The 23294-nt window shown below is 48.0% G+C and overlaps 1 protein-coding gene across 4 annotated transcripts in view; it reads right to left on the reverse strand.

Moving 5' to 3' along the window:
* The window catches only part of LOXL2 (lysyl oxidase like 2), a 49957-nt gene extending 26870 nt beyond the window's left edge, over positions 1-23087 (reverse strand). Inside the window, exons 1-3 of one of the 4 annotated variants that reach the window (XM_058859350.1) lie at positions 23006-23087; positions 14788-15200; positions 10902-11077 (exon numbers count right to left, since the gene is read on the reverse strand). In XM_058859350.1, coding sequence (XP_058715333.1) covers positions 10902-11077; positions 14788-15142 — 531 coding nt within the window. In that variant the 5' untranslated portion in view covers positions 15143-15200; positions 23006-23087. Of the gene's footprint in view, positions 1-10901; positions 11078-12351; positions 12370-14339; positions 14392-14489; positions 14530-14787; positions 15201-23005 lie in introns of those variants that run through there. The other 3 variants (XM_058859351.1, XM_058859352.1, XM_058859353.1) reach the window with 3 other exon arrangements.
* Between the last annotated feature and the right edge of the window lie 207 nt (positions 23088-23294).

Consider the following 23294-nt stretch of genomic DNA (forward strand, 5'->3'; position numbering starts at 1 on the left):
GGGGCAAGGAATGGGGTTGGCATCTCCTCCTCAGCTCTGCTCCCCTGCTCACACCACCTTGGACAAAGGCTTCCTCCTTTTTCCTTATTTCCCCCCTTTCTGTCTTTTATTTGTGTACATTTACAACTCAGTTTTTCAAATCACTGATTCCCCCTCAGCTGCAGGAATTCAGTTCTCCAAAATCCAAGCTGGAGCAGCCCTGGAAAGCAGGATTTATCCAACAGTGCTACTCACATTGGGTTTGTAGGCTGGGCTCCGGTTTTGAAAGCTCTTGTAGCCCTCAAGAATTAAAACCAACCCCTGTGATACCCAAATTTGTTATATCTGATGCAATTTCAGGTGTTCCGAGGGTCTGATGTGAGAGGGGATTTGAAACCTCTCTGGTGGAGCCTGAGAAATCCGTTTGCAGCACAAAGTTTTTCCTGAGCTCAGCAGTTTCTCCTAAAATCTTGCGGAGTTTTTGACTACGTGCTGTCAGGAAGGTATCGGAGCCTCAGGGCATTCCAGGCCTCCCCAGGCTGCTTTCCAAACCCTGCAACTCGCTTTTCCCTGGTGCAACTTAGAAATGTTTCCAGCTTTTGCCTTGCTGGAGAAATTGTGTTTACCCAGGGCTGTCAGAGGGAACCTTGTTCCCCCGCTTCCCCTACCCTGCCTCATTTTCTTCACCAGGAAAAAAAAAGTAATCAAAGCCTTAAATCCACTTGGAAACAGCTGTGGGTGCTGAAGATCTCCAAGTGTTTTTAATAAAAGCCTTTTAAAGAGATTAACCCAAAGGCCAGGGAGCCAACACTTCAAACTGTGCTGGAAAAGCACCTGGGAAAAAATGGGAAGCAGGAGAAAATTTGCACTGGCAGCTGGGAAAGTGGGGAAGGGGGTTTCCCATCCATGATTGTGGGATTTATCCATCCTGTAGGAAGCCCTGAGGTTTGAAACCCACAGTTAGGTGAGGAGCAGCCCCACAAGGAAAACTCTGGAATCGAGAGAAAGCTGAACCCTAAAGTCACAGAAATGGGATATTTTCCTTCTAGACCCAGCACCAGCAATGTGCTAAAGCCCACATGTGGTTTTCACTGGACAGCCCTGCCCCTTTTCCTTGGATTTAGACCTGCTGGAGGCCACAGGCAGTCCTTGGAATGAGCTTAGAGCCAGGGATGCTGCTCCAGGTGCTGTGTTCTGTGAGGAAGCTGCTCCGCAGCTCAGCCCGCTTGGGTCATGGGCAATTCCAGATGTTGAACATCTGCCTGGTGCTTCCCAGGATCAGCATTCCCACGTTCCACCTCTTCCTCATCATTAACTGTCCCTGCTGGGCCATCCCAGGGAATGTCATCCAGGTGGAAACCCTGGAAAACCCCCAAGGCAAACAGAGGAGTCGAAGGACTCGGTTGGGCTCGATCTTTTCCAGCCTTTAGGATTCCTGGGAGGGAGCAGCAATTCCCAAACTCTTTCTGTGCAGGAATCAGGTTCAGAGAGAGCAAACTGCTTCTCCAAAGGCAAAAAAAACAGGGAATCCTATCCAGGATCCTGAGGAGTCAACTCCAACCTCCTTCCTGCAGCAGGGAACACAACAGAACCCCCAGCTCTAAAGCCGTCATATTCTCATCAGGAATATTTGGGTTTTCCTCTCCTGATCCAATAGATTTGGATTTTCCCTTTTCTTCCCACTCCTCCAGCCAGGCAGGAGCTCTGTTCCCCAAATCCCAGCTTGCCAGCTGCCAGAGGGGAGAGCACTGAACAGTGCAACATGGGACAATCCTTCCCTGCTGCATTCCTGCAGCTTTCAGGCATCTCCACCTCATGGATTTTCCAAGGCAGAGGGTGGATTTTAATGCTCCAAAGCCCTGGATGGATCTGGAAATATTTCTGGGATTTATGGTATCAGAGCATCAGGCAGAGAAAGAAAAGAGCCCACTGAGGCTGAGAAGGAGAAAAGTCACTATGACACAAAAAAATAAAAACCTCTTGAAAAATGGGAAGTTTGGGAATGCTGGGAGGTGCTTTGGGATTTGCTTGTTATTTTTGCAATTATTTCTGCAGCTTAACAAATCAAAAGATGTTGTTCCAGCTGTTTCCAGAAGAGCTCTGAGCACAGCAGGAGTGGGATATCCATGGCTCCAGAACTCGAGATCCCTGTATTTCCCACTCCAGCCCTTGAAATTCCTGTATTTCCCACTCTGGGACTCAAAATTCCTGTATTTCCTACTCCAGCATTTGAGATCCCTGTATTTCCCACTCCAACACTCAAGATCCCAGAATTTCCCACTCCAGGACTCGAAATTCCTGTATTTTCCACTTCCAAGCTGGCCATTTGGACATTTCTTCCCCCCGACTCACTGGGCTGGGTCCTTGTTGTTTTTTTTCACAGCAGTCAAAAATAAGGTGCAAACAGAATCTCTTGCTCTTGGATTTGGGAAAACATTCCCAGGGCCAATGTGCCACCTCAGGCTCTGGACAAAGCTCTCCCGTCTCATCCCTCTCCCCTGGAGGTGCTGACTCAGACATGAAAAGAAATCCTGCTCCAACCTGGGATTCTGTTTCGTGCATCCAACTCTTTTGTCATAATTTCTCTTTTTTTTTGGCCTGTGTTTGCCAAGGAGGATGAAAAAAATGAACAAAGCAGCAAAAAAATGAGGCAAAATTTCATTCCTGGAGGGAATTCATTTCCTGATAGCTCCAACAGACCACAGGAACATTTTCAGGATCTGTCTGAGAGCAAAACCAACTCCAGTCCTGTCCTCTTTTCCCTCCCAGGGCTGGTTTAGAGCAGGGAATTTCGGAATTTTGTCTGAGAGCAAAACCAACCCAAATCCCATCCCTTTTTCCCTCCCAGGGCTGGTTTAGAGCAGGGAATTTTTGATGGAGCAACTCAAGGGTTTGCTCCGGCTCTGTACAAAACCTCAGAGAGGAATTCAAGGCACTGCAGAGATCGGCTTTATATCGGAAAATTCAAGAACAAAGGATCAGAATAAGCACACTGAGGGTTCTCCAGCAGAAAGGGCTGCCAGGAGCTTTTTCCCAATAATCCTTTGGGATTGGAATGGTTTCCTTTGGCTGCAGAGCTTTTGTTACACTGTTCAATAATGCAAATCCAGGCAGGAATGGTTTCTCCTCTGGCAGCAGCTGGGCTGATGGTGAAAACAGATTCCAGAGAAAAACTGGGAGCTAACAGCACCTAATGGATAAAGCAGATTCCTAAAATCCCCCTCTCTGTGCTCCGTGGACACGTGGAGAGAAATCCCACAGCAAGGGAAACTCTGGGATCGGGGGAAAGCTGAGCCCTAACCCATGGCTTGTTCTAGGGAGGCAAAGATCGAGAGCTGGGATTTGGTATAAGGGAGGGAGGGACAGGATGGGGGAATGGTTTGAAATAAAAGATGGAAGGGATAGGATGAAATATTGGGAAGAAATCCTTCCCTGGGAGGGTGGGAGGGGCTGGGATGGAATTCCCAGAGGAGCTGTGGCTGTCCCTGGATCCCTGGAAGTATCCAAGGCCAGGCTGGAGCAGCCTGGGATGGTGGAAGTGTCCCTGAGGATGGGATTGAAGCTCCCTTCCCACCCAAACCATTCCAGGTTAAAGCATGGGAGGCAAAGATGTGATGGAGATTTGGGATAAGGGAGGGAGAGACAGGATGAGAGAATGGTTTGAAATAAAAGGGGGCAGGGATGGATGGGATATTGGGAAGAAATCCTTCCCTGGGAGGGTGGGAGGGACTGGGATGGAATTCCCAGAGGAGCTGTGGCTGCCCCTGAATCCCTGGAAGTGCCCAAGGAGAGGCTGGATATCCCTGGGGATGGGATTTAAGCTCCCTTCCCACCTAAACCATTCCAGGATTCCACGATCTCAGCTGGAACTTCCAGCATCCTACAACAGAAATCAGTTTAAAAAAATGAGGGGAAAATGTGTGAAACTCTTCCACGCTGGGCCACATTTCCCTCTATCCCAATCCTTTCCTTGCCAGGAGCCACATCCAGGGCCCCAGAACTGCTCCTCTCCAGCGGGGACACAAAAGCCCTGGCAGAGGCTCCGAGCTCCGTTACAAAACCGGGGACTCACAACCTCAGCAGTTGGGGCCAGCCTGGAGAGAAGGGTTTGTTTTTGAGCCTTCACAAAAGGATTCCTGGCTTGGAAAAGTTTTCACATGAGCCTCGACTGCTTTTGTTTCCACCCTCTGAACCAAACGCTTCCCCACAGCTCCAGGTCCGATGGCAAAATCCCACCCAGCTTTCGGAATATTCCCCTGCCCCGTTTGCTGCTGCTTTGTGCTGGCAGGTGATGCCCAGGATGGAATTTTTGGGGTTTTCTCTGTGCCCAAACCCAGCCCTTCCCTTTCCTTTTGAAGGGCCCTGAGGATGCTCAGGAATCAATCCAGGGAGAGGATCCTATTCCTAGAAATCCCAGGCTGCAGATGCTGGTGCTGAATCACTCTGGAATTTGGATTTCTCTCTGCTCTGTCCCTGGATTTTTTCATTTCCATTTTCATTCCTCTCCTGGTTTTAGAGCTCCACGATCCACTCAAACTCATTCCTTCCCCAAACCTGACCTATCCCACTGCCCCTAAAATAAAACGTATTTATATCCCTTCTCACTCCCAACAGAGCTCCAGGATTTCTCAGCTTCCAAACGTCAGGAATTAAGGCTGAAACTTGAACAAGAAATTGATTTTTTTTCCTCCAACCCGCAACACAACACAAAAATCTTTCCACAGGGACTTTGTCCATCATAAAAAGCTTCAGCCACCAGAGGAAAATTACTCCTTTTCCTTCGCATCCATGGGAATGGGTGGAATCTGTTTGGGTTTAAACATCTGGAGCTGAGCCTCTGAGTCACCCCAAGGTCCAGGGAGGAAACAGGGCAGGAGCAGGGGAGCCTGGGGAGGCTCAGCTTAGGGCAGGCTCAGCGTAAGGCAGGCTCAGCTTAGGGAGGACTCTGTCCCTGGCAGCCCTGCTGGGCAAAGCGTTGTCATTCCCTCTGTCCTTTCTGCTGAGCTGCCTCAAAGCATTTGGATCAGGCATGGAAACAAATTTTCCCGCTGAAAGCCAAGAAAATTTATTGCCAAGACACAACAAGGTCAGGAACACAGAATTAATTAAATTAAATCTGTGCAAAAGACCTTCAAGCTCATTAAGTCCAACCTCTGACCAGTCAGCACCTTCTTACCCAGACCACCCCACTCTGTCCTTAGGAGAAGTTCAATGTTTGAACAGAAAAATGATCTTTAAAGGCCTTTCCAACCCAAACCCTGATTCCAGCACCCTGACCTGCCTCAAAGGAGCCACTGAGGCAAATGGTCACACTCACTTTGAATCTACAGCCCTAAAACACGGTGGGTTACCCCAAAATCAGCTGAATTAACATTTTCCTGAGGTGAGGAGCTGCTGGAGCCCCTCTGGCCACACAAAGCAGCAGAATTTTGCTGCATTTGGGCTTTGGTTTGGAGAAGTAAACATTTACAGCAAAAGGAAACTCAAACCCTGTTGTCACAACAAACAGGCAAATAAAACTTTCCTAATTAAACACTGAGGGCTGCAGGACATAGGGATGGGGTGGGGGGTGACCTGTGTGACAAATCCCCAGAGAGGGAAGTGAGATTCCAGTAATTTTCATGGCAAAAAGCTGGAAAAGAGGGGGATTTACCTGGGGACAAGACACAAAGCCCGGCCTTGTCCCCCTTCCCTCCCAGATCAGTTTTGCAGAGCCTGGCTTGACTGAGAGTGCTGAGGAGCTGGCAGAGCCTTTCCCCACTCATTAAAAAACTGGAATTAAGCAGAATCATTAAATGGAAAGGACCTTAAACCCCATTTCATCCCACCCTGCAACACCTTCCACCATCCCAGGCTGCTCCAAACCCCATCCAGCCGAGCCCTGGGGTTGGCTCATCCCGCTTTTAACCCGGCACAACCAAAGCCTTTGAGCCTCTGGGCTTTGAAGTGAGATTTTTGTGCCTCACAAGTACCCAGAGGGGAAATGAAGGCCAGAAATAGCAGCAGGTCCTGGCGTGCTGAACCAGACCTGTCTGGCCACCGTCTGGCCAAAGCCCTGGGCTGGCCTCAGGTACCAGAGCTATTTGTGAGCCTCTAAAAGCTGCAGAAATTCGATATATTTAGAGCCTGGCCTATTTGAAGGCTGCGTGGGCACACGCAGAGGAAGGAGGCGGACAGCGAATATTTTGTTCAGGATGTTTTGGGGCGTGCGTTAAATCAAATCCCTCTGGTGCATAGATTTAAGGAATATATTCAGGTAGGAATCTGTCATTGTGGCCTGGAATAATAAATAATATAAATAAAAATAGCTGGAAAAACCAGGAAAGGAGCTGCAGGTGGGGCTGGAATGAGTTGGGGTAACACAGAGTGACTGCAGGAAAAGAGGGGATGGCATTCCCAGCGCGGAGAACGCACGGGGAATTTGGACTCCAGAGCTCCTGCCACCCAGCAAAGGCTCTGCAGCTCCACCACCCTCCAAGAAATCCTCTGAAATCTGCAGTGGGAGCAGAAAACTGCAAAAAAATGGAATTTGAACAAGGGAGGGATGGCATTGTGGTGTTGCCAGAAGGATTAACCCCCTCCTACATGTCTCCCTCCTCCTCATCCCGACTCCCACCACTCACTCTCCCCCAAAACACTTCGGGGTTTGGGTTGGAAAGGCCTTTAAAGATAATTTTTCTGTTCAAACATTGAACTTATCCTTAGGACAGAGTGGGGTGGTCTGGGTGCTGATTGGTCAGGGGTTGGGCTTAATGAGCTTGGAGGCCTTTTGCACAGATTTAATTAAATTCTGTTTTTCTGTGTCCCTGACCTTGTTGTGTCTTGGCAATAAATTTTCCCAGCTCTCAGTGCCTGATCCAGAGGGTCAAGCACTGCCCCTTCCCAGCAGGAAAAGGGATGGAAAAGCATCAGGGATGGGAAGAGATGTGACATAACCCTCAAAACACGAGCTGCAATGGGAAGGGATCTGTCTGAGTGCATTCGTGTGGAATGGCCCAGTGATTTATGGCCATGGAAAATTTCCTCCTATCCCACTTATCCACAGCTTTTCCAGGCTGGGAAGTGGAGCTGTGCCAGCAGCCAATGAAAATAAACTCAGCTCAGGGGTTATGGAGCTGCTTCTGAAGGAGTGGGAGCTCCTCGTGGGGCAGAGCTGCCAGATTTGGGCAAAATGTCACTGAGCAGGGTCCTGTCACTGTGGGGTCATTCCCATTCCCTGATTTTCCATGTTCCCAGCACTTCCTGGCCCCAGGGAATTCACACCAAAGAGTTAAGTGTTTCTAAATGAAATTGGGAATTGGGAAATTGGGATTGTTCACAAGTTTTGGGGTGAGCTCATTGTGGCCTTCCAGGGCCTGAAGGAGCTACAGAAACGTGAAGAGGGGTTTGGGACAAGGGATGGAGGGAGAGACACAGGGAATGGCTTCCCACTGGAAAAGGGGAGATTTGGGTGGGGTATTGGGAAGGAATTCCTGGCTGGGGGGGTGGGGAAGGGCGGGGATGGGGTTCCCAGAGGAGCTGTGGCTGCCCCTGGATCCCTGGAAGCACTCAAAGCCACCCCCAAGGTGAAGAAACCTTTCCTAATATCCAACAAAACCTCCCCTGGCCCAGCTCCAGCCGTTCCCTGGGACCACAGGCACCAAAATCCTGTTAATCCATAGGCTGTGCACACAGCCAGATCCATTTGGGAATCACAACCAGGGTGGGAATGCAGGATCCAACATCTGAGCTCGGTTTAGCACCTCCAGCCAGGCCTATTTTAGTAAAGCCTGGTTTGAGCAGCAGCTGAAGGCCAAAGTGACCAATCTCATCCCCTGGGAATCCTGCTGGGATCGCGCTGCTTTTGCTCTGTCAGTGCTGATGGAGAGTCCTGACCACAGCAGTGCTCAGAGGAAATTCCTGCCCACTCACCCCTCATTCCAAAGAGAAAACATCACTGGGACAAGCTCTGGGCTCCAGGAGGATCCCAGGAGCTCAAAAATGATGATGTTTCCCCTGATGAATGTGAGGAATGATCTGCAGAATACCCAGGCATATCAGAAAGGGCAAAGACTTCCAAACTCGCCTTCACAGGAGGCTTTGGACCTTTGGTGTGGATTTGTGACCCCCTGGGCCATCCTGCTCCTCATTTTTGGCTTCAGCTGTGGCCCATGGAGGAGATAAAGCAAAGGTAAGAGAAGGAACACTCGGAGGGGGAAGGAGCTGGAACATTTGACAGCCGGTTGTGAGTGCAAGGAGCCGCCCCAATGGCATCCTAAACATTCCAGCTCCTCACCTCCAGCCTTAATCCTGCTGCAAGGAAAGCAGCAGAGAAGAAACCCTTCAGCTCCAGGGATTTTATTTTATAGGGAGAGAGGAAAAATCAGCTGTGTTTTGCAGAACGGAAGCAGCACTGTGGTGGGAAGGTTCATGAAATTCAGGGAGAAGCAGAATCCTGGAATGGTTTGGGTGGGAAAAGGAGCTTAAAATCATCCAGGAAGATAAAGAATCCTGGAATGGTTTGGATAGGAAAATGAGCTTAAAATCATCCAGGAAGATAAAGAATCCTGGAATGGTTTGGATAGGAAAATGAGCTTAAAATCATCCAGGAAGATAAAGAATCCTGGAATGGTTTGGGTGGGAAAAGGAGCTCAAAATCATCCAGTGCCACCCCTGCCTCAGGCAGGAATAATTCCCAGGTTGCTCCAAGCTGGTTTTGGGTGCTTCTAGGGATGGGGCAGCCACAGTTTCTCTGGAATTCCATTCCAGCTCCTCCCCACCCTCCCAGGGAAGGTTTTTTTGTCCCTAATTTCTATTTTTACCCTGCTGTCTCTGTCAGTTTGGGGCAGGCAGGGGATGAGCAGGGGGTGCAGCAGCCTCTGCCCAGGAAATCAGCACTTCCATCCCACTCACTGCAGCTCCTGACAATGAATTCCACTTCTCCCTTTTCCATCCATTCCTTCTGCTGATGCATCCAGGCTTCTGCTCCAGGAATCGTCTCAGTCTCATGATTCATCTGAGGTTCCAGCACCCCAGAGCTCATTCCTGATTATCTGACGTGCTCCGCTCATCCAGCCCTGGTACTGAGCTAATGGAAGAACAGAGCCCTCCAAAGCTTCCATGATTAATTCCTGGAGCAGCTCGGAGTGAGGTGACCTCTGTCTAGACTAAACCAGATTTTCCTCCAGGTGTTTTGAGGACTCTCTGTGGTTTTGGAGGAGCCAAAGCCACCCCTGGTGTTCCATGATCCCGCCTCATTCCCTGGGACACAACGGAGCCATTGATGGAGCAGCTCAGGATGATCCCTCCCGAGCCAGGGGAAGCGAGGTCAGGGCAAGGAGAGGAACTGAATCCCTCAGATCCTGGAGCTGCAGCCCTTCCCTGGAATGCTGAGCGCTGCCTGCTCATCCCATTCCAGCTCCCAGACAAACCCAGGGATTCATCCTTGGGGACCACGCTGGGACATGCAGCACATCCTGGATTTTCCCTGGATGCTCAAAAGGAGCTCTGGGAAACACTTACAGCAGGGTCTTTCCATAAATTTTGGCCAAGGGCAGCCAGGGAATTGAGACAGTGAAAAATCTAGGAACAGGGAGGTGCCCGAGGCACCACAAACTCCCTGAGCTGAGGAGGTGAAGGAAAAATTCCCTTTTTCCCCCTCTGTCAAGCTCATCCCAGGTCCCTTCCAGCCCAGCATTCCCACATTTCTTTATCCTGCAGAAATCCCACCGGGATGTGCTCCAGGCCCTTTGGATCTGTCGTTTCCCCAGTTCTCCACCTTCCCCACGCCTTCCCATCCTCCCTTCCAGCAGGAATCCCGCATTCCCACAAATATTCCCATGCTTTGATCATGGCTTCTCCATTGCTGCTTATCCAAATGATGCAAAATTCCATTTTTATCCCTTCCCTATAAATCCAGCCATTAGGAATTATTCCAGCCCAAATCCCGCCCTTCCTGCTGCCCCCATTATCCCAGAGAGCTCCAAACTGGAGTTAAAATGAGGCGAAAACTCAGGATTTTGGTCCATTGGAACCAAAAAAAGTCAGGAAGTTCTGGGAGCACAACACAGATTTTGGCTCTCTAAATGAATCCTTTGGAATATTACCAGAACAGGTTTTGATTTTGAAAACTTGATTGAGGAACTGCAATAATTTATAGTTAAAATAAAGTAATAAATAAAAAAAAAATAATAAAAATAAAATAAAATAAAAAATAAAATAAAAAATAAAATAAAAAATAAAATAAAAAATAAAATAAAAAATAAAATAAAAAATAAAATAAAAAATAAAATAAAAAATAAAATAAAATTTTAGACTGTTTCAAATCTGAAATTGGAACCTGAATTTTCCTCTCCAACCCAGCTAGGAGCAGTCAGGAGTTTGTTTTAATCCAAATGATGAGATAAATATGGGATTAATTGATAATGGGAATGAATATGGAATAAATTGATAATAGGAATAAATACATAGGATAATATGGGATAAACTGATAATATGAATAAATATGGGATAAATTGATAATGGGAATAAATATGGGGAATAAATATGGGATAAATTGATAATGGGAATAAATATGGGATGAATTGATAACATGAATAAATAGAAGAGATAAATATGGAATAAATTGATAATGGGAATAAATATGGGATGAATTGATAACACGAATAAATAGAAGAGATAAATATGGAATAAATTGATAATGGGAATAAATATGGGATGAATTGATAACATGAATAAATAGAAGAGATAAATATGGAATAAATTGATAATGTGAATAAATATGGGATAATACGGCATAAATTGATGATGTGAATAAATATGGAATAAACACAGAATAAATGAATAACACAAAGAAACCGGTGGGATAAACATGGAATAAACCCACAACTTACAGCGCTCCCAGCCATCCCGGCCTCCGGATCATCATTTTTACCCCAAATTACCTCAATTTGATTAATCAGGGAGTTGTCAAACTTGAAGCCAGGGATTCTCTTCTCGCTGCACACCACGCCCACGTCCTCGGTGTGTTTGCAGTCGCTCACGCCCCAACCGTTGGAGCCGCAGGCGGCCAGGCTGCTCTCCTTGCCCGTGCAGTGCACGTTGTCCAGCCAGATTTTCCCTGGAAAAGGAGGATAATGTTGGAGTCTGAAATACAGACTGAGTGCCCTTGTTTTTAATTTTTAGTGCTGAGATCCAAGAGAACACTGAATTTCATATCATATGAAATTCATGAGCATGTTTTCATGGTGATACATGAGAACAAATGTTAAAGTTAGATAGGAAATGTGTAAATGTGTAGATTAGAAAGTTTCTTAAATCACTGGGTGAAAAAGTAGTTTAGAGAACAGGAGACAAGATGGAGGATTTAGGGTGTTGTCTCTTGTCCTTCTTTCTTCTTCATGTCCTTCTCCTGGAGGTTTTTGGGTAGTAGTTGGTAATTGGATAGAAAATGCCGCAGTGCATCACAGAGGTGATGGGTCATTGGGTCATTAAGAAAAATAATACACGTGTCTATTGTTAATTGGGTAAAAATAAGTATAAAGATAAAAGAACTGCGTAGCTCGAGGCCATTTTGTGTATCAGACATGAAGTGTGCCACAAGGCCTTGTTTGTACCATCAGAAGAAAGAAATGTACCAAATTGCAAAGATTAACCTTGTGTAACCAGCCTGGAGAGACCTGTTAAGTTTTGTAAGGATCCTTCAATAAACACGAGAAACAAGATTCTAACGAGCTCGAGAGTTTACTTCAAATAATGAGAACTGAGATAAGTGGAACTCCCCACAAGGGAGGATCCCAGAAGAATTCAGCCCAGAGAAGGCTGGGAAACTATAGAAAGCTGTATCTACAGAAAATTCAGCCCAGAGGAGGCTGGGGAACTATAGAAAGCTGTATTCACAGAGAATTGAGCCCAGAGAAGGCTGGGAGATTATAGAAAGCTACATCCACAGAGAACAGAGCCCAAAGGAGGCAAAGAAAAGAGAGACAGAGGTAACAGATAACACAACTGAAATTCCAAAAGGAGGAAAACACAACTGAGATTCCCTGAATCGGGATTCCAGGCAAGTGCTGGGTCTCACTCTTCCTGTGAAAATCAAGGTGAATAAAGCGGCACCTCAAGGATTGATGGATTGGGAAAAGCTCTGGCCCACAGCTTTTCCCATCCTTTATCCCTTTGGGAATAACAATCCACCTCCAGCTTGTGCTGCTGCAGGGATCAGTGCTGAAAATTCCCATTAAAATCATTCCATGCCCCCAGTTTCACTGGATAGGCCCTGCCCTCCGATCACCCTCAAATCATTCCTGATTTATCAAATCTGCATATAATCCTGGCTGGGAGCAGCTCCAAGATTCCTGAAACACCTGAAAAATGGGATTTTTGCACCTCTCTCACCGGTGTTGGAAGCTGCTGTTGTCTGGGGGCTCTTGGAAAATGAAAATTCCAGCTCCACTTTCCAGCCTGGCATTCCCATTTATTCCTTGGTGTGTGTGCACAGGCACACATTTCATATTTTAAAAAATATAATAAATATATTATATATATAACTGATATATTAAACATATAATATATATTATAATATATAGAATGTATTTATTGTATATATAAAAAGAAAAATATATCATTAGAGATTATATATGAAATCATATTATATATATTTTATAATATCTATTATATTATACATTGTATATTAAAATATGAAATAGATTATATAGGAAAATGATAAAAAATGAAATCAATAAATCTATATTAAAATGTAAAAATGTCAAAGAAATATTTATTTAATTATATGTATTTATATTTGATTGATTGATAGAATCATATTCATTAAATTAAGAAATCAATTTAAAATATTAAAGAAATATAATTACTTAGATATGTTTGATTGATAGAATGATATATTCATCAAATGTCAAAGAATTGATTTAAAATATTAAAGAAAAATTATACTTATTTAATATCAGTATGAAATATAACAAATTATAATTAACATTTAATAATTATTATACTAGTTAATTATTATTTCTCTTAAATGTTAAATTAATATTAAATATTAAATTAATAATTACATTAATAATCAGGGTGTCCCTCCAGGGCCTGGATTTGGGATTTCCCTGGGAATTCGCCTTCCCATGGCCAGCCCAGTTTGTTTTCTGGTGTTGAAGCCTCTTCCTCACTTGGAAATCTCCTGCTCTGCCTCGGGAGCCAAAATCCACAAATTTAGGATCCCATTCCAGGTTTTCAATTTCCCTCGGGCCCCGCTCGCTCTTTTACGGGACATTTAGAGGTGTGAGCACTCCAAAACTACTGAAAACCACCCCAGAGCAGGAGGACAGCAGGATCGCTTGCCCAAGTGGAATTTTATCCCTGTGGGATCCACCAGACTCCAAGGAGGGCAGGAAAAATCCTCTGTAAAACAAGAGTCAATCCCAAATCCCATAAATCCTTTGGGGCATCTGTTCTTACATGGATTTTGTTGTTATTCCTGGATTATCCCAGAGTTTTCCTTCTTAGACTCTGTGATTTCAGGAATTCCCGGCTGCCACACACAAACATTCTCCTTTCCAAGGGTTTGCCCAGCAGATATTTGGGATTCAGGTGGGATTTTCCACATTTCCACCAGATGTGAGTTCAGAGGGCATGAATCCCCAGGACAAGGGGAGTGGTTTGAAGGTGAAAGAGGGGAAATTTAGATGGGATTTTGGGAAGGAATTCCTCCTTGGGAGGGTGGGGAAAGGCTGGGATGGAATTCCCAGAGGAGCTGTGGCTGCCCCTGGATCCCAGGAAATGCCCAAGACCAGGCTGGAGCAGCCTGGGACAGCGGGAGGTGCCCAGGGTGGGATTGGATGATTTTAAGCTCCTTTCCAACCCAACCCATTCCATGATTCCATTAGACAAAATTCGGGATGAGGCTGAACAGCTTTTCCCTGCCAGAAGCAGCCTGAGGGCACCAAAATGGTTATTCCCATAAATCCAGTAATTGTTATTCCTATATAATCCAGCAATTGTTATTCCCATAGGATAGGAAACATTCAGACCCCTCTGGAGTCATGTGATGCTGAAGTTTTCCCTAAAATCCAACCAAAATCCCCCCTGGATCCCATCCCTGTCACAGAATAATCGGAGCTGTCCCTGGGCAGGAGCAGATCCCAAAATTCTCCCCTCGGTCTCCTCCTTTCCAAGTCTCCTCAGCTGCTCCAGGCTGTTCCTCATCCCCAAGTCCATCCTTTGGATGCTTTCCAATAATTTCACACCTTTTTTACCTCACGGATCCCAAACCCACCCAGCACAGCACCAAACACCCCAAACTCATCAATTAAACAAAAAATTAGGGATTATTGGAATCTGGAGGGATTCCCCACACTGCTCCAAGATCCCCTCACCTTCTCCTTTTCCGTACTTGGAGCTGGGCAGCCAGGACACGGCCTCCACGTATCCCAGCAGGAGAGACACCCAAAAAACCATCAATTAAACCAAAATTAGTGATTAATGGGAGCTGGAAAACCCCTCCTGCTATTCCAAGACCCCCTCACCTTCTCCTTTTCCATACTTGGAGCTGGGCAGCCAGGACACGGCCTCCATGTATCCCAGCAGGAGAGACACCCAAAAAACCATCAATTAAACCAAAATTAGTGATTACTGGGAGCTGGAAAACCCCTCCTGCTATTCCAAGACCCCCTCACCTTCTCCTTTTCCATACTTGGAGCTGGGCAGCCAGAACACGGCCTCCACGTATCCCAGCTCCCGGCACCCAAAAAACCATCAATTAAACCAAAATTAGTGATTAATGGGAGCTGGAAAACCCCTCCTGCTATTCTAAGAGCCCCTCACCTTCTCCTTTTCCATACTTGGAGCTGGGCAGCCAGGACACGGCCTCCACGTATCCCAGCTCCCGGCACACCACGTGGGCGGCGTGGATGGAGAAGTCGTCGTCGCACACGGTGCCCCACTCGCCGCCGTAGAACACCTCCACCCTGCCCTCGTTGTGCTTCCTCTTCTGCCCCGCCAGCCTCAGCTGGATTTTGGGGACGTTTGGAGCTCTCTGGGGCGCCTGGAACGGCGGCGGGGCGGGCTCGGGGTAGGCAGGCAGGTACGGCCAGGGCTCGTACTGGGCGCAGCTCAGCTGGGCCAGGAGCAGCAGCAGCAGCAGGCTGGGCTTGCAGGGAAAAACTTGGGATCTTCCCATCCTCGGTGCTGGCAGAGCCGGATCCGGGGATCCCGAATCCCGACAGAGCGGGGCTGTCCTGGGGGAAAATGAGATTTTGGTTAAAGCTTGTCACGATATAAAATTTCTGTCTCTTGGGGATTGAGATTATCCCCAAGGCTATCTGGGAAAAACAAAGTGGGGTCAATTATTTCTTGTGGGGTGGAGAAACAAAGTGAAACCTGCCCTGCTTGACACATCATTTCATCCCAAAAATAGATTTTTTCCCAGGTAAAATTCTCCCTGCTGCAAATGATCTTACTGTTTCTCCACAAATCCAGCAGGAAAACTTCATCCAAATCCTGCCAGGACAGAACTGAACCATTTTTTCTCCCCATCAAGAATCCAAACCCACCACAAACAGTGAAAAACCAGGATGGTGAGGAAATCTCACAGCCAGCAGGGAGGGATTCATCCCAAAGGCTGTGTTCCCAATGGGATAAAAGATTTATTTCTGGTCCTTTCACATCTGGTTCCATCTGTAGACACTCAAAACATCACCAGACACTTGGCAGAAGTCTTGGATAACCTTGGAATAGTGGAAAACGTCTCCAGATTTTGGTTGCAAGTCTGGATGGGGATTTATTGTCATCCAAGTGCTCCACAAGCACAATTTAAGGTAGGAACGGGCGACTTCTCCTGACTCATGAGAGGAATTTCATCCAGGAGCTGAATCCTGTGGAATCCTGCTCTTTTCCTGCTCCTCACTGGCATCCAGGCACACAGAGTGGGCAAGCAGGACACGTGGGGGTGAAGATTTTGGAATTTCCAAGTGAAACAACGCCAGAGCTCAGTGGGAAAAACCTCCCCAGGCCTTCAGAGCTCCAGTATTTCCTGGCAGCCACCGGAGGGGAGGGAGTAAGGGAAGATCTGGCTCCAAAGGAGATGTCTAGTAACACAAATTCTCTGGAATTCCAGCTAAATCTGGTCTATCCCTAACAAAAATTCCCAGAAAAATCACATCCTCATGTGAAGACACAAAATCCATGGACAGCCTTGAAAGCTGCTCGAGGAGGACGTGGATCAGAATTCCCTGTCATTTCCAGGGCTGTGCCTCAGTTTCCCTGTGGGTTAAACAGGGCTGGGGCTCAGGAGATTCCCGCTGGAATGAGAGCTGGGAATGAAAAGCATTTTCCTGAGGGAGAAATGAAGCAGAAGAGCAGGGATTGAAAGCCCAGCACTGGAGGGGAAACAGGAAATCCTAAATCAGGATGGGGTGGGGATGTGAGGGGGAAAAAAAATATTGGGAAACAAATTTTGGGGTTTGAGGAGCCAATTTTTTTGTAGGCTGGGAGGCGAGGAATAAAATCGGGTCCTGCCCCAGCTCGGAGAGGATGGAAACACAGTTGCTCCCTCCGGCAGTGAGGAGAGGGGATTTTCCAATGGGAATGCAGCTCAGGGCAGGATCAGAGGGATCCCAGAGCTCCAGCACCTGGACTGGTCCCAGTCACACACCCCTGACCCAAACCCAGCAGCACCTGGAGAATCCTCTTATGATGTTTGAATGGACACGGGACAGGCTCAGCTGGGGGAGAAACAGGTGCAGGGGGTGCTCCTGGATGGATCAAAAATTCCAGGAATCCCCGTGGATCATGGCAGGGAAGGACAGGTGGGAGTTGTGAGTCCAGAGGGGAGGAGTTTCCCCTCAGCAGAGCCTCAAGCCCTGCAGAAAATCTGAGCTTCAGGTTTCAGTTTGAAATGTTTGGTTTCATCAGGTCCATCCCTGAACATCTGCATTGATCAGCTCCATCCCTGAACATCTGCATTGATCAGCTCCATCCCTGAACATCTGGATTGATCGGCTCCCTCCCCACACATCTGGATTGATCAGCTCCCTCCCCACACATCTGCATTGATCAGCTCCCTCCCCACACATCTGGATTGATCAGCTCCATCCCTGAACATCTGCATTGATCAGCTCCATCCCTGAACATCTGCATTGATCAGCTCCCTCCCCACACATCTGCATTGATCAGCTCCCTCCCCACACATCTGGATTGATCAGCTCCCTCCCCACACATCTGCATTGATCAGCTCCATCCCCACACATCTGGATTGATCAGCTCCATCCCCACACATCTGGATTGATCAGCTCCACCCCTGCTATTGCAGGAAGAGCATTTTTGAAGCCTCAGCAAAACTCCTCAGGAAGGAAACAAGGCTGCAGAACCTCTCCCTAAATTCCAGATGAGGAGGCCGATCTCACCCCAGACTCCCAGAAGGGTTTTGAGGGGATCCTTTGAGTTTCCAAAGCCTTCCCAGGGCTGTCCCACGCGCTGAGACCGCAGGGTCTGATGATGAACATCTGTATTTCTGATTCTGGGAGCATCTGGACGGTGCTGCAGCCACGCCAGGGAGGTTCGGGAAGGAAAAGGCGGATAAAGAGCGGAGCAGCCCCCCAGTCAAAACCTGCAGCTGTCAGAGGCAGAGCTTCAGCATCTTCAACAGAATAGGAACAAATTCCACCCTCCCCGGGTCAGCTTTGTTTTATTTCTGAGCCTGCAGAAAGCTCGGTGCCAGCTAAACCCCAATATCCGAGAGGAGAAAAGGCTCCAGCAGAACCTGCCCCTGTGCCAAGGAAAACACGGACCCGTGTCAGCCCTGCCCGAGGGGCTCCCCTGGGATACAGGAGCGGCTCCGAGCTGCGAATTTCCCTTTCCAGCCCTTTCCCTGCTCCACTCCAGCCTCCGCAGCCGTTCCACGAAGGACTGGAGCCAAAAGACACAACAATTTGGGGAAAGCATCGGGAGGAGGGCTGGGGGTGGTTCCTGGAGGTGTTAATGACCCGAGCAGCCGGAGCGCTGCCAGATGCCAGAGCCTTTCCAAGAATCCCGGCGCTGGGAGACCTCGGGAGCAGCTGGGAGGGAGGGGAAGGTCACGGCAGAGTTCCAGGTTGCTTTAATTGGGACCAAGATTAGCCTGGGAGACACTAATTGGGATTAGAGCAGAGCCAGGAGGTGGAACTTTCATTCTTGGCAAAGCCCTGCCGAGCTGGGCTGCCCCGGAGCCCAAAACGGGATTGATTTTGTTCCTCAGAAATTTCGGGATTTGGGAATCATCGGGTATCCTGAGCTGGAAGGGACCCACAAGGATCATCCGAGTCCAAGCTCTGGCCCCGCACAGGGGAAGGAGAAAACTCAGAGCTGGAGAAATCCTGGTGAGAGAGGATAAAGTTCCCTGCACCACAGAGGGAATTCCAGACGGGAAAAAGGAATTTTGAGATTGTAGGAACACATTCCAAACCCTTCCCGAGGAAAAATGGCTCAGGGCACCCAGGTGGAGCAGCAGCGTGTCCCATCTTTGCTGTGGGACCAGGAGTGCCTCCTCTAGGGGAAGGCACTGGAAAACCACTCAGAAATCCCAAAAATACAAAAATCCTGGGGGAATTCTATACAAGACGGGGCCAGCAAGAGTGCCCTGTGCTCCCCCCAACCCCAAACAGCAGGAGACAAATCCCCCAAAAATCCTCCCACTCCCACAGCCCCAGCTCATTGAGGGGCTCATGGAAATGTCCTCAGGTGAAGCCAGGAAAAGCAGAATCCAGAGGGATTTGTCTGCAGCCATGACTTGGGATTCCCACAGAAAACTTCAGGAACTTGGCAGAATCCAGGGAAAGCTCTCAAGGCTTCAGCACTGAAATGGGATCTCAGCTTCTGTCTATCCCGAGTGGACAGCAGGGAAAACAGGGAATTCTGGCATGGGAGAGCTCAGGCTGTGCTTGCCCTGTCCCTGGAAGTCTCCAAGGCCAGGCTGGATGGGGCTTGGAGCACCCTGGGATGGTGGAAGGGGCTGGAAGGAGATGGGATTTAAGGTCCCTTCCCACCCAAACCATTCCATGGCTCTGACCCACAGCATCCAGGTTCTTTCCCACTGGGATTCGAGGCCAGGGCTGGTTTAGAGGATCGATAACAATCACCCAGCAGCTCCTTCACTCCACAGCACAACAGAAATCCTGGAATTATTCTTTCCTGAAACCTCCCTCCTCAGCTCTGGGACATTTCAAGGCTCTGATATCCAGGAAAACTCTCACTGTCCTTCAGCTGCAGCCGGGATGGCTCAACCACAGCTGGAAAAAATCCTTTAAAGGGCAGGGGCAGCACCCGGCAGAGCCAACTGCACCCACACGTGATGGGGGAAGAGAAAACCACAATAACACAACTTAACATGGAAAATATTCCAGCAAAACCGCAGCTTTGCCGCGGCCAGCAACGCTGGGACACGTTTTCCCGCAGATCTGAGGGAGCTGCACGTGCTGAACTCCCTGAGAATCAATCCTGGAGTTTGGGATGGATTTTCCCTTTCTTTTGGGCTCATTCCTCCCCTGACAGCCTCTAAGAACCTCCAGACTCATTCCTGATGCCATTTTGGGCTCTCCACTGGAAGGAATCCAAGATTTAAGGGTGTTAAACCCATGGAGCGGAGCCAGACGAGGAGGCAGGAGCTGCTCCAGGTCTTGAGGCTCCTCGTGCCGCGTTCCAGGCTGGAAGCTGAGATCCAGCCCCGCTGGAATGTGCAATTTCCAGGCATGATCCTGGTGGCTGCTGACTCAGCCCCTTCCAGGGCTCCAGAATCAGATGGCCAGGAAAAACTATGGGATTGGTATAGAATCATGGGATGGGTTGGGATTTAAATCCCATCTATTCCCACCCTGGGCACCTCCTGCTGTCCTGGGCTGCTCCAGCCTGGCCTTGGGCAATTCCAGGGATCCAGGAGCAGCCACAGCTCCTCTGGGAATTCCATCCCAGCCCCTCCCTCCCAGGAATTCCTTCCAGATATCCCATCCATCCCTGCCCTCTGGCAGTTTCAAACAATTGTCCCTTGTCCTGGCATTTAAAATCCCTCTCCCTCCTTTTCATGGACCTCCCAAAGTTCCCAAATCCTGAGCTTTTCCTTCTCCAGCACTTCCCCAGGTGTGACAGAGCCTGCTCCGCTCTGGAGCCAAATCCCAGCCAAAATTCCCCCTTTTAAATCCCATCCAATCACCCAAAGAATGGATGAGCTGGACAGACCCCAGAACCAGGCACTTCCCTGCTCCCATCCTCATCCAAAGGAAAGTCTGGAATGCCGGCTGGGAGCCCTTTGTACTCCACATCCCTCGGGAGCTGGGGACAATTATCCTGATTGTCCCGGGAGCTCCCAGCCGTTGGTGTTCAGCCACTTGGAACTGGGAATCCCTGGAATCCCGGGCATCCCTGCATCCCCAATTCCACACTCCATCATCGCCCCAGCTGCATTCCTGGGCTGGGAACTCCCGGAGCCACTGGAGGAGCTCTCCAGAATGATTAAAGGGGATAAAATCCTGACATTCCCTGGGATGAGGTCGGCCTGGATTTGGGAGCTGCTCAGCGGAGTCCCCTCAGGAAAGGTGCTGGCCTTGGTGCCGGGTGTTGTTCCCTGGAAAAATTCCCGTGTCCTTGCAAATCTTAGGGCATTTATCCTTATAATTATCAATATATCCTTATAAATATATCCTTATAAACATCAGTAGCCTTTTAAATATATCCTTTAAAATATATCCTTGTATCATTTAAAATATATCCTTATAAATATATGCTTTGAAATATATCCTTATAAACATCAATATCCTTTAAAAGATATCCTTATAAACATCCTTTTAAATATATCCTTTTAATTGTGATCAATTTCTCCTGATACAGAAAAAATTTTTCCTGTTGCATTCCTGGATTTCTAAACCAGGATCTCTGTAATGCCCTAAGCTCTCTTTAATTTTCTTTTTATCTCCACACAGCAATATCTCCTTAAATTCAACACCAAAAATCCACCTGAAGGGGAGAATTGACCCCAGAGGAGGATTCTGTGTGAGCAGAGCTCAGCCTGGGCTTGAACATCCCAGATTTCAAGGATTTGAAATCCTTGAAGATTTCAAATTTGGAGATGATTCAGATTTGGAGAGGATTTCCAGGTGGATCTGAAATCTTCCCAGGAGGAGGGGATCATTCCTCACCCTCTGAGTGATGCTGTTTTAATTAATGCTCCCTAATCCTTCAGCGGGACAGTTGGGCTCCAAACCAGCCTGGTGTTATTCCTGGGAAATCCCTCTTGGAATAACAAACTTCCAGTGGCATTGCCGAGGATTGGGAGTGGAACTTTTCCTTCTTTTTTTTTTGCATTTCTGCGGATGGGCATGGGAAACGTGGGTCAAAAAGGCCAAAAAAAGGGTTCTGAAAATCCCCTGTGTGAGCTGGGGGTCGTCCCAGTGCCCAGAACTGGGTGCTTGGGTTTGGAGCCAAGGAATGCTCTGGAAGTGTCCAGGAGCAGGAGGAATAAAAGGGAAAAAATTAATCTAAATTAAGGAGCAGAAAGGAAAGCAGAATGGAGCACAGGGACAGTAAAGACAATGAAATTGGGAGTCAAATTACGGATAAAAAACCCAGAGCTCATTACTGGGAAAGCATTTTGGGGTCTCAGCCTGGAAAAGGAGAGAATTTCCAGCAAAACTCATGGATTTTCCATTAAAACAGCCACCGAAGGCAGGAACATTGTCCTGGGCTACAAAACCCTGCAATCCTCAGGGCTTTTCCAAGCTGCTCAAACTTCCCTGAAGTTTCTTCCCCAAAAAATCTCATTTCTGCACCCATGAAGCTCCTGCTGGCTTTGACTGGAATTCTGAGCCTCAGAACCACCTGAAGGATTAAATTTCCCTTAAAAACCCATTTTCGGGGATGTTTCCAAACATCCTCCTGCCCTTTTGACCAGGATTATCGAAATTCCCTCCTGGAGCTCCCAGCCCTGGCTCCAAGGTGTGGTTTCTCCTCGAGAACTTGGATATTCCAGCAATTTGCGTTTTTATTTCATTTAATATTATTTTAACTCCTCCCTGCTCCCCAGCCGAGGAAATTCCACCACCGTGGGTGGCTCAGTGCAGAGGAAAACTGGGAAGGAGGAGCCCTAAATCCATGATTTTCAGACTGTATCCAGGAAAAGCTGGAAGCACCGTGCTGTCACCTTTAGGAGCTGATTGTGGGGATGATGAATTATTTTCCCGCGGCGCTCCCAGATATCCAAACTTGGCTCTTCCTCTCTAATATTCTAAATTATCTGGGCTCAGATCTTTTATCGAAACGCGGCCACAGCTGCTTAATTAACACCAAAAGCTCATCAGGGAGGAAATATTAATTATAAGTATTGGTGAGATTGGGTCGGGTTGAGCATCCCGCATTTCTCCGGGGCAGCTTTCCAGGTGGATTATCCCGAAGTAATCCTAAAAATTACCGGGATAAATCAGCTCCGAAGGAGTTGCTGGTAGACTCGGAGAATCCCCAGCAGTGACAGCAGAAAAATAAATCCTTAACTAAGGACACATTTTGCACCTTCTGCCAAACATCTGCCCCGGAGTTTTCCCTCTGGAAAAACGGGAATTATCCAAAGGGGAGAACTCCGGGAGCCTCCTCGATTTTCCCAGTGCTGGTGGCACCAACCGGGGTTTTCTGCTGGAAATTCGGGATATTTTACCGAGATCTAAGCTCAGGCACTCGCGGCCAGTTTGCAACTCGGTTTTTATTCCAGCCGGGAGCGGCTGGGAGCAAAAAAAGGGATAAAAATCTCCAGCTCGGCCAGGACTCCTTTAAAAAAGCGACTCTGAAAATCTTCGGTGTCTCAGCCCGGCCAGACCCAGCTCGGGGAACGGGAATTGGGAGAAACAGAAACGTTTTTCCCTCCAATCTTTTATCTCGATGGGAGAGGGAGAAAAAGGAAGAAGAAGGGAAATGAAACTTTGAGCCCCGAAGAAAGAAAGGCTCAGAAATGTTGGAATTCCTGAAGCAATAATTCACTTTTTTTTTTTTTGTCGCGACCACAGCCCGAGTCCGGCAGCCCCGAATTTACCTGGATTGTGGGGAAGCTCAGCCCCGGCTCGCTGCTTCCAGCTGGAAAAATCCTCCCGCGGGCAGGGAAATGTGCGGCTGCCGGAGGAGCCGCTGCTTCCTGCCCAATTTCAGTGGATTTACTTCGCAAACCCCTCCCAGGAGCCGCCCCCCGTGAGATCAGCGCTCCCTCCTCCCCGGAGGGGGCAGAAACCGCTTCCCAAAAAAAAAAAAAAAACCCAAAATGGGATCTGGAGTGTGAATTTTTATTCGCAGAGAATGAAGGCTGGGAGTTATCCCGGCCCCCGGGG

The sequence above is a fragment of the Poecile atricapillus genome, chromosome 29, assembly GCF_030490865.1.
Source record: "Poecile atricapillus isolate bPoeAtr1 chromosome 29, bPoeAtr1.hap1, whole genome shotgun sequence".
Classification (NCBI taxonomy): Eukaryota; Metazoa; Chordata; class Aves; order Passeriformes; family Paridae; genus Poecile; species Poecile atricapillus.